Below are 13,747 nucleotides of genomic sequence, written 5' to 3'. Positions count from 1 at the left end.
TGTAACAGCTGGTTTCTGCATCGTTACAGATACTTGCAAGGTGACACGTGATGTCATTACTAACCCAGTGATGCAGTTTGGAAGGCCATGTGTGACTTGCTTTGCTTTGGTGGGAAGAAATTGCACTTCAGAGCATCTTAATTGGGTAGCTCTCCAGAGTATAGCCAAAGCAGCTTACTCAGTGTGTTTCTGCAGAGTTGAGAAGCAGGTCAGCAGATACCTTTTTATAGCATCCTTGTAACTGCAGGGACAGGGTTAGCATATTAATTTGAGTATGCCTCTAGAACCGTGACTGGAGAGAAGGCAGTGCTTTCCACCCCCCTTGTAAGAAACTGCTGTTGTATGGCAACAACAATTAGCTACAAAAGCCAAGTAATCTCTGTTGTTCTAGGGCAAGGCAATTAATGATTGAATCGGAGCTGGAAAAGATCTTAGGTCACGCAGTGTAGTCCCTGGTACACTTTATTGTTTTTCTACAGTTCCTCTTATTGAGAGCATTGTCAAGGCCAATTTTAAACACTCTAAGCACTGGAGCATCTGTCTTCCTCAGGAGAATTTTGTGCTGCTTAATAATTCTCACTGTCGAGTTTTCCCAGACATTCAGCCTAAATTTTCCCTCTTCTAGCTCATCTCCATGACTTATATCTAAGCGTAGCATCTGGAATGGCTGCCCTGCTGTCCCTCCCCCAGCTCTCCCCTCCCAGGCTCAGAGGTGTGTTTTTTGGCTACTCACCCAGTCTGTTTAGTCACGTTTTTCAGAGGTGAATCACTTGAGTCCATCCATCAATCTGCTTTTACCCCTCTGGCTTTGGTGCCTCTAGCTTAAACACTAGATGCTCCAGCTCATGAGTATGATGCCAGCAACTGAAGCACGTAACAGCTCCCTATTACAGAGGACCGTTTCCATTTATATTTTTTTTCTAGGTTGCACCATCATTTACATGGTTTTAGTGGGCTTTAAACTAATCCCTTCTTAAGCTGGTTGGCACTGTGGGAATTATATATAAGCTGCTGCCTTTAGTGATGGCTGAAAGTAGAAACTCTACTAACTGTCACATCTGCCTGTCTGCTGTTCTTTGCACTTCTGGGACATTCCCAATTGCTGGAAGAGTTCATTTGGGAGCTTGCTCCTACCGCTTGTCCTCTGGCTTGCATGCATGTCTAACCAGCTGACTTATGTTTGAATTCTCTGGTTTATTCCCCTCCCTGCTCTATCTGCAGCTGTTTTTACCAACATTTGGGGATGTCTTTCTAAACCTGCCACTATGGGACAACAGGTTTTTCTCAGTAGGACACTAATATACGTAATTATTCATGTGTGTGGAGTTTGTCTTGGTGTAAATCTTTGTAGCAGCAAATTTATTTCTTTGCTTGGCCTTTAGCATGATCTGGTTTGTGTTTCAGCTGGGTGACAAATTGGAGAACCCCTTCCAGGATTTTTCAAAGGAATTAGGAGCTCCAGTGGTTCCTGAAATTCAGGGCTCCTCACATAACCTCAATTCTGGGTCTCTCTTACAGGCTAAATTTCCTTTGTTGCAAGCAATGGCAGGTGCCTGCTGAACTGTGCTCCTGTGACAGGCTATCACTATGTGGGATGATGCGGGGAGCGCGTGAGAGGCATAGAAATAAAGCCCAGAGCTACCTTGCTGTGTGCTATATTATGACAGTGCACTTTCTCAGACCTCCAGTTTGCTCCTGCTGTACCATAAACGCTCAGCCTGGGGAAAACCTAAACGGAGATGGCTCTCTGTGTTAGCAGAGATTAGTCGGTAATGTGGCAAGCATGTGTGATAAAAGGCAGGCAGTCCAGTGCATCTCCTTGGCTGGTGGAGTTTAATGACACTGAGAATTAAGTCTTTTGTCAAGTGATTTTTATTTTTTTTTTTTTTTACCAGCCCTGATTGCCCTGTAGCAGGGCATTCTTCTTCCAGAGATTGGCCCCCAGCACGTTTTCACTATCTAACTTTCACTAAGGTAAAGGGAGGAGAGTTGGGAGATGCTGCGAGGAAGGTGCAGGCAGCAGACCTGCTTCAGGCTTTCTGGAAAATGTCTGGGCTGAGACAGGACTAATCAAGGAGGCAAAAAATAAAGAAATGGGGGTGAAAATAAAGAGTACACAGGGGTCTGGAGCTGGGGAATTACAAGAGATGGCAGAGGTGGGTGATAAAGAAGCTCACGTGCAGTATGACAGACGTGATAGTAGCTGTGTGCAGCCAAGGGGTATGAACATACCTCAGAGGTAGAAGAAGCGAGGGGAGGGAGAGGCTGAACAAGAGCAGAAAAAAGCAAGGATGCTGGCTGTGACCCCATCAGTGCAGATGGCTCTGAAGTGGTGAGATGCTCACAGAAGACTGAGCAGCTTTTAGTGAAAATGGAGTGAGCACAGAGGGGTGGGACTGATCCTTGCCTGAAATTACCCAGAAGCTCGATAACATCTTTCCCGGTAGTTTCACATTCAGGGCTGGCCTCTGCTTGGAGAGAGCGCTCCAGCGATGAGACTGTGCGAAATCTTGGGATCCCTTTGGACTTTCAGCTGACAGAGATGCTTTAACTCCCCCTGTTTCTTCTGTAACAGGTGGCTGTGAAAAACAACATTGATGTCTTTTACTTCAGCTGCCTAATTCCTCTCAACGTGCTTTTCGTAGAGGATGGCAAAATGGGTGAGTGCTTTTCGGTCTGTGGTCAGCCTCCTTCAGCCAGACTGTGCTGCTGGGTGCAGTTGTCCCACAGCTGTGATCCACGTGTGCTTGGCCATGACCTTCATGCCACTGCATCTCAGCAGCCTCAGCTGATCTGGTTTGGTAGCCTGTCCTCGTTGTCCTGCAGCTCCAGTAGTTACCAGAACCCAAGTCCTCTGCTCTAATTCTCCCTGCCAGAAAAGGGATGGATCTGTTTGTTTTGAAGCTGATTTTTTGGGGGTTTGGTTTTGGTTTGGGGTTTGATGGCTTTTTTTGAGGGTCTCATTCACTCAAATGGGTCTAGGATTTACCCCCATACAGCTTTTGCTGTAATTCATGTATTCCTGGTCACCTTTATTAAATTGTTGTTTGAATTGGCTGGGAAGTTGCTTGAAAAGCAGCTTTCACTAATATAATCCTAAATGCGTGGATCTCATTCCTTCTTGTCAAATCCTGCCTGTTCTTGATTTGTAAACACTTTATATGGTAAAAGCTGTCTCTGGTTTGGGGGTTCCAAAAATCCATCAAAGCTTTGCTGCTTTTATGGTGAGGCTGAGTGTGTTATAGGAGCAAATCCTGGATCTGTCCACGACAGGGAAAAATATGACCAAAAGCTCTTCTGTGTGTCTGTCTTGTAATGTTCTGCAATGAATTAATGGTACAGTCCTTTGAGGATCCAGGAGTGCTGATTGTCTTTCTCGTTTCTAGAGCGCCAGGTCTTCCTTGCAACATGGAAGGATATTCCAAATGAAAATGAGCTTCAGTTCCAGATTAAAGACTGTCACCTGAATGCTGGTGAGTAGCTTAATTTAGCTGAATTCTACCACGCTGAGAGCAGTTTTGGTGTATGGTCACTAGACATCACCTTATTAACAGCGTTGTCTATGGCTAGTGGATAGATGGGCGTTGGAACAGAACAGCCTTGGCTTATGAATAGAATCGCCTTGGATCCTAGGGCTTGTTTCAGTCAAAAACTTTAGCTGGGTCCCCATAAAAGCACATTTAAAATCCCAGATCGTAGATTTTACCTGTCTGTTTCTTCCTCTTATTCTGGACCTTGCATTTTTGTTTTCTTTTTTTATGCTTTGCTTCCCTGCAAAGCTGCTCTCTTTTAAATAGGGCCGAATACAGTGCTGGGGCCGTTCAGCAATCCTGTCCTGCTACTGTGTGTTTCAGGCAAGGTGTTCCAGCCCTGACTTTAACCTCCTGCATAAACCTGGGCCAGTCACTTCACCTTTCAGCACCTGCTTTCTTCTTTCTGTTGTGAAAGAGTAACCCTACACACGCTAGAAAGTGTTTTGACATCTATGGAGGCCAAATCATTTGAGGAGAGTTTTGATCCGCTGCTGTTAGCTAATATACTGATGCATTTTGATCATACTCTGTCCCGTTCAGCTCTGTGGTTTAGCTGTCTAGTTGTCTCTGCGAGCATCCTACTTGTATGTATGACCTTACTACTGCTGAAGGATGAGGGAGTGTATAAAAGTGGAATGGGGCCAGCATAGCAGCTTTGCTCCTGTTCAAGAGGTTCTGGACAGGAGCCAAGTGATTCTACCAAAAGCTGCTATGTTTCACTGAGGAAAAAAAGTGTGTCTATTGATTACAAAGCCTCTAACCTTTTTTATTCTCCCATGTCTGCTATTACACAATGAACACCCTCTTGCTTCAATTGCAGACAGAAACCGTGTCTCTCTTTGTGCTCATAATTATTACTATTTTGGAATATAAAAGATGGAGCACACAAGAGGGAAAAAAATAGCAGCTCTTGGACCTTATGACTTGATTTCACTGTGGGGTTTCAAGTGAGAACAACCTCTGCGCCTCCCCTTGTCCTCCCTTTGCTCCCGGCCGAGCTTGGCATAGCCTCTCCCCCTGCACTGCAGTGCTGCTGCCGGGAATGCTGCCTGCCCCGGCCGTGCCCTAACCGCGCCATCCAGGGCTCTTTGGGTCTCAAATCAGAAATGCTGGTAACGCCTCACGTGTGGTGCTGGGGTGCTGTGGTGCTGGCTAGCAGGGGGTGTAGCTGGGAGGGAGAGTTTGGGGGTGCGTGGCTGGGAAGATGAGCACCAGCAGTGTTGCAGCCTGGCCTGTGTTGCCTTCTCCCTCTGCAAGAAAATGTTAGAAAATGTGGAGTGATGGGCATTACTCCCTATTCCAGGAGGGTTTACCAGCTCAGGACCCGGCTGCTTGCCCAGACCTGCCGCAGTTGGTGGTACTCAGTAGAGAAGACATTACAACTCACAGGGGGAGCATGGGGGATGCTGGGCGGTTTCTCTGCAGTGGTATCCACAGCCATTGCCAGGGCTCAGGTGGGAAGAGGCTTGTCTCAGCACTTCAGCAAGAGCCCTGGACACAGTGCCTCTCCCAGGCACTGTCCATCACTCGGGATGCTCGGGGGCGTGCAGGATCTGTCAGGCTCTTTGGCTTATGTACGGGAGAAAGTGGGTCATGTCTCATAAACAGATTTCAAACACTTCCATCCGCTTGAAGCTTCTGCGTTTGTATTTCTGCTGCCGACACCTCCTCCCTCTTGCAACTATATCGGCCGTTTCCTTCCCTGACCACCTGGGCTTCGGCACAGAGCAGGCCAATAGCTTGCAGAAGGGAAAACTAGGGAAATCTTGCGTGCTCATCTTAGTCTCTTGTATTTTAACTACCAATACAACCCTGACTCAGTCTGCTGCTCACCTTGAATTCATCTAACTAGTAACCTACTCCAGTACAGACCATCCTAAGAGCATCAAGTTTTACCTGTAGAAGGGTCAGCCATACTCCAGACCATGTGGGAGAGTTGGGCTTCCTCAGGGATGGAGACTTCTCACAGCATGGCAAGTAGCTGGTGATGCACACCAGGGCAGAGGAGAAATAAGCTGGGTGAGCTCTGTGACAGCTGAATCCATCTTGCTACTGGTTTATACCAGAGCAAGGCTGGGTGTCTAGCCATGTGCCGCAGTAGGGCAATAGTTTCTCAGGATTTCCAATCTTGATCATTTAAATCTAGTGAAAAAAGCCTTGTTTTAAGACACCTCCTTTCTTCCAAGAATAGCAGCTCTGGGTATATTATCTTTAGGAACTTGATGGTGCATATTCAAAAGACTTTCTTGTAGGAGATGCCTAACCAGAATAAAGCTCGTGACTTGGGCTGTCAGTGGTTCTATTGTTCACCAATGAAATACCACTGCGTGCAGCTCTCCTATCACTGCATAAAATAAGGTATGCAACAGCTGCCGTGGCAGAGCTGTGCAGAACAAAGTCTGCAGATTTCCACCGCTCCTAACTAAATCTTAGGAGACGCTGGGTTTTTGCGACCCTTCAGCACAGGCGAAAAGCTTCTAAGCACTGCTAGCTCCCCAGAGGTGTGCAGCTGCCACAAAAATTGTTATCCTTCCTCTTGCATCCCCTCGGATAAGTAATTCACACCTAGCGTGAGCCCACCCACTTGGTGGCGAGCTGCCGTTGAGGCTTGGGGACGCACCACACCATTCATGCTTTGCTCTAACCGATTCCGGCCCAGTGACGTGAATTTAGCTGTGAGCTAAAAATACCTCTGCTCCCAGCTGATGTACCCTAATCGCAGCACCACCAGCCACTTAAACGGAGCTGCGCGGCTGCAGCAGGCGTCGGACAGCTGGAGCAGAGCGTGCCCAATGGTGCGTGGCTGCTGCTGGGCAGAGGGCTGGTCAGAAGTGTGGTCCCTGCACCCTCTGTGCCTGGCTTTTCTGCTCCTAGCTGCAAAGAGGCTTCACTTTCCTGAGCGCTCAGATCTGGGCTGTTGCTGCGCCGGGTGAGAAGTGGGGCTGAAGTTACGTGTGAAGATGCAGGAGGCCCTACCAAGCAGCTAAACAGGGCATGCTGATTTTCTTCAGTGAAGAAACTGAAAATTGAATTTCTTTTGCTTTAAACCAAAGTGAAATGGGCTTGGAACAGAGGTTTTTAGGGGGCTGGGATTTTATCTGTCAAGAAAGCAGCTTGCGCATTTCTTGTACATCCAGGGCTGGCTGGCTGTCACCATGCAACAGTCACCTTATGGCACCTCCTGTGAATACTGCAGGCTTTTCCCCAAGTTTTTTCTTTTGTTCCTTCAAACAAAAAGGAGATAAACGCAGTCCATCAGTGGAGATGCTTCTGTGCGAATCTGTGCGCCCAGGCTTTTGTAGGTAAAAGATCCATCTTGTGCCCACAAGACAAGCCAAATAGGATTGACTCGAGCTTTGATGTTTTGTGATGGAGATGGCAGAAAAATCTCCTGTCCCTGGCAGCTCACCCCATAATAGGGCATGGAAGAACCAGAAAATCTTGGCTGCTGCAGGTAGCCCACAGCACTGCAAGCTGAACCTAGGATGAGGTGCCAGGCTGTGGGATGAGGAGCAGGTACCCTTAAAACAGTCAGCACTGCCACTCTCGTCCCTGTCTCCAGCATCTTTGTTTCCAAAAAAAAGCAAGTCCTGGACCCTTCGAAGGTATTCCCACAGTTCCCAGTGACTCAGAGATGAGTGCTTAATTCTGGATGAGGGATGTGGGGTTCAGGTTTCCAGCAGTGAGAGCTGGCACTGGCCTGAAGCTGTCCTTCAGGGCTGGAGCTGTGTGGCTGTGAGGGAGCGAGTCTCTCTGGAGTTGTGTCATGGGGCCAAGGTGTGCTCAGTGTGCTGCACATCCTAAATTCATTAGAGCTGTTTTCATGCATCTCCCTCTAAGGCAGGGGTGAGGATTGTTCCATAGAGAAAACCATAGTCAGAAATAAAACTGCTAAGGAAAACACAAGGTCATGGTTATACCCCAGCATTCTCATCTCTTATGAATCCAGTGCTTGACTGAGTTTGGGTTTCTTTAATGAAAACATAAAAATCTAGTGCATGAAAATAGATTCCTAGACTGTTATATCTCAAGTGATCTGGGTGCTGTTGGTGCAACTATACCGACTTGAGGTTTCCCTTGCAACTGAGCAATTGCTAAAGCTGTTTGCCTTGTTTACACTGTTTTTTCCACATGTGAAGTTTGATTAAATTTTAAAGGACCACTACGTTAAGCTAAGATGCAAATCAGAGTAGCTAAGTGTTTTTCTGTTTTTAAGTTCTGCTTAGCCAAACCCACAGAGTGAAAGAAGACAAGCTGATGTGCACGCAGAGATCGAATGCCTTTAAACTGGAGGCAATTAGTTGCTGTGCTGTTCAGCAGCTCTAGGAACTTTGGTTTTGCTTGTGAATTACTGGTCTGCAGTTTGGTGTGAAACAGCAGCCGTAGTGTTTGGAGTTGAATGTGGCTTTATTGGTATGCAGTGGTCACTTCGGTTTTCCTCCCCTGAGTAAATTGCTAATGCTGGAACAAAGGGAAATTGGATTTTCTTGCTGGAACAACCCAAGGGACAATCATACGCAAGCTTCCCAGGTGTGTTTTTTTCTGTATGTGCAAATCTGGTAACCTGATCATTTAATAAATTATAGAACTCGTGCATATGACATGTCATGGAAATGAATGTACTGTCATAATATTGGCCAAAGTGCCTTCCCACTGGATCAGAATCTGCAGATGTGTTTGGTATTTGAATGCAGTTCTTGGCTGGGTGCTCAGAGCCGTTCAGGTGTTGCTAGCAATGGCATGGGGATGTTTTTGGCTACTACAGTATAAAATATAGTCATTTAAATTTTACTTCCTGATATCTAATGCTTGTTGCAAAATGCCACGAAGGCCCAAGTTCAAAAACTATGTATAGTCAATGTTGATTCTGAGTTGCTAATGAACTTTGTGGAAACTCCTGTTGTCGTCTTGGCTGGTTGAGTTTGGAAGTGAAGGTCTTAAGCTGGACAGGTAGATTTAATCATGTCCTTTGCTTTACCCAGAAGGAGAGTGCTGTTGAAGAATTAGGCTACTTCAGTGCAAGGCAGAAAACCTTGTCCGGCTGTTCTTCCCTGCATGCCTGTGTTTCCATGAGTCCTATTTAGTTGTTGGACTGAGGTAGGGTAAAGAATTCTGTTTAAAAAGAAAAAAAACCCCAAAACCGGGAAAACAGACAAAAAACCGAAACAACCCTGAAAGATGAACTGATGTCAGCAGCTTCCCTGCCCTTGGTGATGTATCCTTACATTGTGCTTGAGGAGAGTTTTGAGAATAAGCACTGAGCCAAAAGAAAAAGCCCTGCGGAAAGTTGCTTAGTAAGGTCAGATGTAGACCGTGCCGTCTTGTAGAAGGACTTGTGTGGCTCCGGTTTGCAGAGTCGCCAGACCCCATGTGCAGGGAGACGTTGCGCCCAGGCAGCACAGCTCTGCCCTCCTGCCTGTGCTGAGCACTAACCAGGGCTTCGGTGCGTGCTGAGCTCTCACTCAGAAACCAGCAGCTCCGTTCAGAGCTGAGCTCAGTTCTCTGCTACCAGCAAATATGTGACTTTTAAAATATTTTTTAAAATTTTTTTAAAAGGCTGTGCTGTCACATGGCATTAGCGGTCCTGCCTTCAGCCAGACACAGCCTGGCACTGTTGCTTAGCAACTCTGCTCGATCTCCAAAATCCAAAATCTTGACATTCCGGAGCACAGGAGGGATGGGAGCTGCTGCTGGGTGGGAGAGTGGGTAGGCTTTCAACAGTCCCCAAATCTGGGCCAGGAGAGGGGCCAGGAGGAGTCAGGCAAGCCAAGCATCAGCACTCCAGCCTGCTCACGATGGCTCTGGGTGTTAGGCTGAGACAGGGTGCGTGTTGGTCTGGTTTCTTGCACTCTTTAGAGGGTAACTGAGGTCAGGCAGGGGGGCAGAAAACAGGTGTTCCTAGGAGTTGCCTGCCTGTTTCCCTCCCTGTATCCCCCTACACGCAGGTTCAGCTTGGAAATCCTGCCCCCCAGCAGAGGCAGTGGCTGTTGAAATTGCAAGAGGTACCATTGCACAGTTGCAGGCTTTGGCGTAAGAGCAGCTGCTCTGCAGCCCCGTCTTACCCTCTGTGGCCCCAAAGCACAGCTCCCCGGGCAGCAGGAGTGCTCCCCTCCTCTGCCCTCACACCGTGAGGGGATAGCAGCCCCCCCAGCTGCCAGAATCACAGCTTCCCACCTGCAGCCTTGCTTCTGACCCTGCACCCACGCTCCCCGGGGAATGCCTTTGCTCTGACAGCATCCCCCAGTGGAGGGGGTCTTGCTGGAGCAAGTCTTGCCAGCAGTTCCACTTCTAGGATACACGTCCAAAAGGGGCTTCAGACCACAGCCAGCAAAATCAATGTCCCTTGCGAAGAAGGATGCGCTCCATGAGCCACTGCTTGTGTTGAACACCGTGCCTTCGCAAAGCCCCACAGGCTGCTCATGCTGGCCGGGGGGGCACAAGGAGATGGGAGTTTGGGCTCCATCCCTAGTGGGTGATGTCTCTCCCAGCCACGCTCCCTGCGAGCAGGGGACTGCTCGGCATTGCCTGTTTCCCTATAATCTGGGTGAGTTTGTTGTAGAGAGGAGGAGTAGAGGTGGGAGGAGGAGACAGAGGGAATGAGGGTTTTTAAGCGAAGGATCTCATTAGTTACTTATATCTGCCAGTTTCCATAGTAACTGGGGAAGAGAGGAAACCTAAATCTGAGTGTGTCTGGGTATCTGGATGCCTGAACCCTCCTCGACCTGCACACAGCCGCTCTGGAGCCTGGGAAGCAAAGGGGCTCAGCCCAGCAGCGGGCGAAGGGTCTGTGCTGCCCTTAGAGCTGCTCCGCTGCTCGGACTATCAACGCTGCCCCGGGGAGAGGCAGCGGGTGCAAGTCTCTGCATCCGTGTGTGGATTTGTGGGGCCCTTTCTTTCCTGCTTCTACCATTCCCTGGTGCGTGAACAGACTCTGCTGTCCCCTCTCTCATCCCTGTGCACCAGCACAGGCTTGCATCCGTTCTCAAATCTAGCACTGACGCCAGCAGATCCTGGTGTTTGGAGCTGCAGGGATGGATTAGAGCTGCATGGTTGCTTTGTGCTGCTTCTCTGCTGCTGCCCTGCTCCTCACCCTCCTTGAAATGGCTACCATGTTACCAGTCTCTTGGCTTTGGGTGCAAATTGCTTTAAGGCCACTTCTCTCCCTTGCTTTCTGTCAGAAGCGTCCAACCTGCTGCTGATGGCTCAGCGCAGACAGGGTGTTCCACCCCGCCCTTGGCAGAGCTTGAACAAATTGTATTTCTCCTGTTGGGCGCCAGGAATGGGATTTGCCATTGATGCTTATCAGGTGTGCAGTCCTCCTCCCTGAGCCTTCCACCCAGTGTGTGAACGTGCCCCTTTTACTGGCATCCACAGACTGAGGTTTGCTCTGCTCTGTACTGTGCTGAGAAACCCCTTGGCATCCAGAGGCTGCTGGTGTGGGTCTTTGTGTTCTGCCTATTTGCCTCTGTTCTTGTTTCTTTGAAAGGTCCTTTAGAAATAACCCGTGTCATGGTTATATCTGTACAGGTCTCCAGGTGAAATCGCACATCTTCTGCAAGTGTTGAGGTCGTACAGTGTGTTAAAACTGTATCACAGCCCTATGATGTCTACAGACAGATATCGGTGGCTTTTTACCCTTTCAAGTGATTGCTATTTTTTTTAAAAAAAAAAAAAAGGAAAGTATTTTTACTTGTTTGTAGGACATTAGTTTAGCCAGTAGTGTCTGTGCGTGAGAGGTGGGAGAAGCAGGCGGGAGCTGTCATGGTTGGGATGGGACCTCAGAACCAGGGACCCAAACGAGCCTCAGGCACTGATCTGTGTTCTTCACTACCTTCATCTTTCACCTGCCTACCCGTTAACCTGCCTGGGGCTTGTTGGGGGTTGTAGATAAAGCAGAGTCCTCTTACCCTCTGAGCTGCAGACTTTCGCCATGGTAAAGGCAATAAGTCCTGTACAACCCAGAGCAGGGAGCAGTAAGTGAAAGCCCTGCAAGATGGGCAGGTACTTCAGAAGGGATCACAGCCTGAAAGGAATGGGGTGGGTCCATGAAGCAAATTGGGTATTTTTCCTTGTGTCATGTCTGCTCCTGTCGCCAGGGAAAGCTCTGGGACAGAAGTCAGCGTTTCCTTGTGCACTTGCATCTTGGGAACGCTCCTCTGGGCTCTTCTGTCTCTGCAGATGATGAATGTGAATTAACAGATGTGTTTGTCTTCTCTCTCTGAAGACACAGTCTCCAGCAAACTGCAGAACAACAACGTCTACACCATTGCCAAGAGGAACGTGGAGGGCCAGGACATGCTCTACCAGTCTCTGAAACTCACCAATGGCATCTGGATCTTGGCCGAGCTTCGCATTCAGCCGGGGAACCCGAACTACACGGTGAGGTGTCAGGCTGTGCAGGGCACATGGTGCAGGTCGGGATCCTTCTAACTCTCCTTGCATTCCCCACTTTGCCTAATATGCTTGTTTTGAGGGAGATCCGTTAATTTGACTGAGGGGTTAGGAATGCCCACTGAACTAGAAAAAAAAGTGAGAAACAACAGAATTACGCTGCTCTGTTACCAGTGAGCTGGGATAATGCCCGCTCAGCAACGAGCAGTTACTTGCCAAGGTTACCCAGAGATAAAGCCAAGAGACATTAGCGAGAAAACATTGCCAGGATGCCCTTCCCCCTCTTATAAACAAGGAGAAATTTATGCCCTGCCGCGTTCCTGCAGCGGAGACCGGCTGTCTGGATGTCAGAGGCTCTCTGGCCTTGTGCTGGCATCAGGCTATGGCTGGTGGGAAGGTGCGCTCTGTTCTGCATCATGGGCTCCTGTAGCTATTCTCTTTGACTTTGCTCCCCTTCTGCGGACCTGCGTGTCTGAGCAGCCCCGGTAGTGGAGGATTTATCTCCTGTTGGAAGCTGTTCCAGGAGTTTCAAGAAAAATCCATGGTCTGGGGACCTGCGGGGTGAAAGTGAACGCTGGAAAGGGATTTAAAGTGTTTGCATAAGGGTTGATGCCACAAGCCTGGTCTCAGCCTGATCCTCGCTTTAGAGAGAGGTGACAGCCAAATTTGTGTCCATTAGGATTGAGCAGAAAAATCATTAAAGATCCCAGGTTTATGCTGTGGTTTTACAACACGAGGGCAAGTCAGTCCCTTGTCCCAGCATCTGGGGCATGTCCCTTTCCTTCGTGCTTGCAAGGCACCTACTTTTGTTAAGGAATTTGAGAACCCCACAGTGGGAGCTTGCTTTGATGTACCTCCTCCTGCTTGTAGCAAGCTCTGAAAAGGCAGTTTGGTGATGAAGAGTGCAGTACCCAGCAGAAATATTCTGGGTGACTGTCATCAGCCATGTCCGTGACCTGTCCAAGCCATGCTGTAGGTCAGGCGTTTCCAGTTGCCTTCGTGGAGAGGGTAGAAAGCTCCTGCCTGCCTTTGCACCAGCGCTAACCTCTCCTCTCCTCTCTGCAGCTCTCCCTGAAATGCCGAGCTCCCGAAGTGTCCCAGTACATCTACCAGGCCTACGATGCCATCTTGAAAAACTAACAGGAGATCAGCCTGTGCCTCACCCTGCAGAAGGAGGGGGGAGAAAGGGGTCCCCAGACCCTCCTTCACCACTAGCGTGGGGAAAAGCACTCTTAACTGGAAGCAGCTGTATTCATGTCTAGGATTTCAGTCAAAGGCACTGATTAAACAAGGTAGCAATTAGTATCCACGTGCTAATGATGATAGGGAACAAACCCCTTTGATATTTTTAGCATCCATGGAGTTTGTAACCACTGCTTCGACTACTTCCACGTCCCCCTCACTCGTTGTCAATTCTTGTGGGCTTCTCCATTTTGTGCCAATGTTCAGTGTTTTCTAAATGGCTTTAGGCGTAGTTACGATTTTGTATAATACTGCTCATTGGGAAAAAAAAAAGCGAAAACCACATGTTGGCTCATTAAAACAAGGCAAAAGTGTCGAAAACGTAACACTGCACTTTATTTTATATTTTTATACATTTTTTTTGAGTTTTTCTATTGTAATTGGCTTAAAGGGAAGGCGATTCCAAGGAAGTATTGGGAGCCCTGCAGGGACATTGGGCTCTAGCAGAGTGAGCATGGCCTTGGGGGACTAGGAGCAGAGCCATCAGTTCGGTCCGTGGAGGAGGATGGAGCCCTAAAGAGAGGGAGTTTTTTATTACACTTGTGCTGGCAGACTCAGCTCTGCTTTTGATGGTGTGTTTT

The 13,747-nt window shown here is 48.4% G+C and overlaps 1 protein-coding gene across 2 annotated transcripts in view; it reads left to right on the top strand.

Moving 5' to 3' along the window:
• Positions 1-13,492, top strand: part of AP2B1 (adaptor related protein complex 2 subunit beta 1) — an 80,610-nt gene extending 67,118 nt beyond the window's left edge. For both annotated transcript variants that reach the window (XM_055715604.1, XM_055715596.1), the window contains 4 exons: positions 2,576-2,660; positions 3,387-3,473; positions 11,758-11,912; positions 12,990-13,492. In XM_055715604.1, the coding sequence (XP_055571579.1) occupies positions 2,576-2,660; positions 3,387-3,473; positions 11,758-11,912; positions 12,990-13,064 (402 nt within the window). In that variant the 3' untranslated portion in view covers positions 13,065-13,492. The remainder of the gene's footprint in view (positions 1-2,575; positions 2,661-3,386; positions 3,474-11,757; positions 11,913-12,989) is intronic.
• Positions 13,493-13,747: the final 255 nt, after the last annotated feature.

The sequence above is a fragment of the Falco cherrug genome, chromosome 1, assembly GCF_023634085.1.
Source record: "Falco cherrug isolate bFalChe1 chromosome 1, bFalChe1.pri, whole genome shotgun sequence".
Taxonomy (NCBI): Eukaryota; Metazoa; Chordata; class Aves; order Falconiformes; family Falconidae; genus Falco; species Falco cherrug.
Note: the sequence above shows the minus strand (reverse complement) of the source record. Positions and strands in the feature narration are given on the sequence as shown.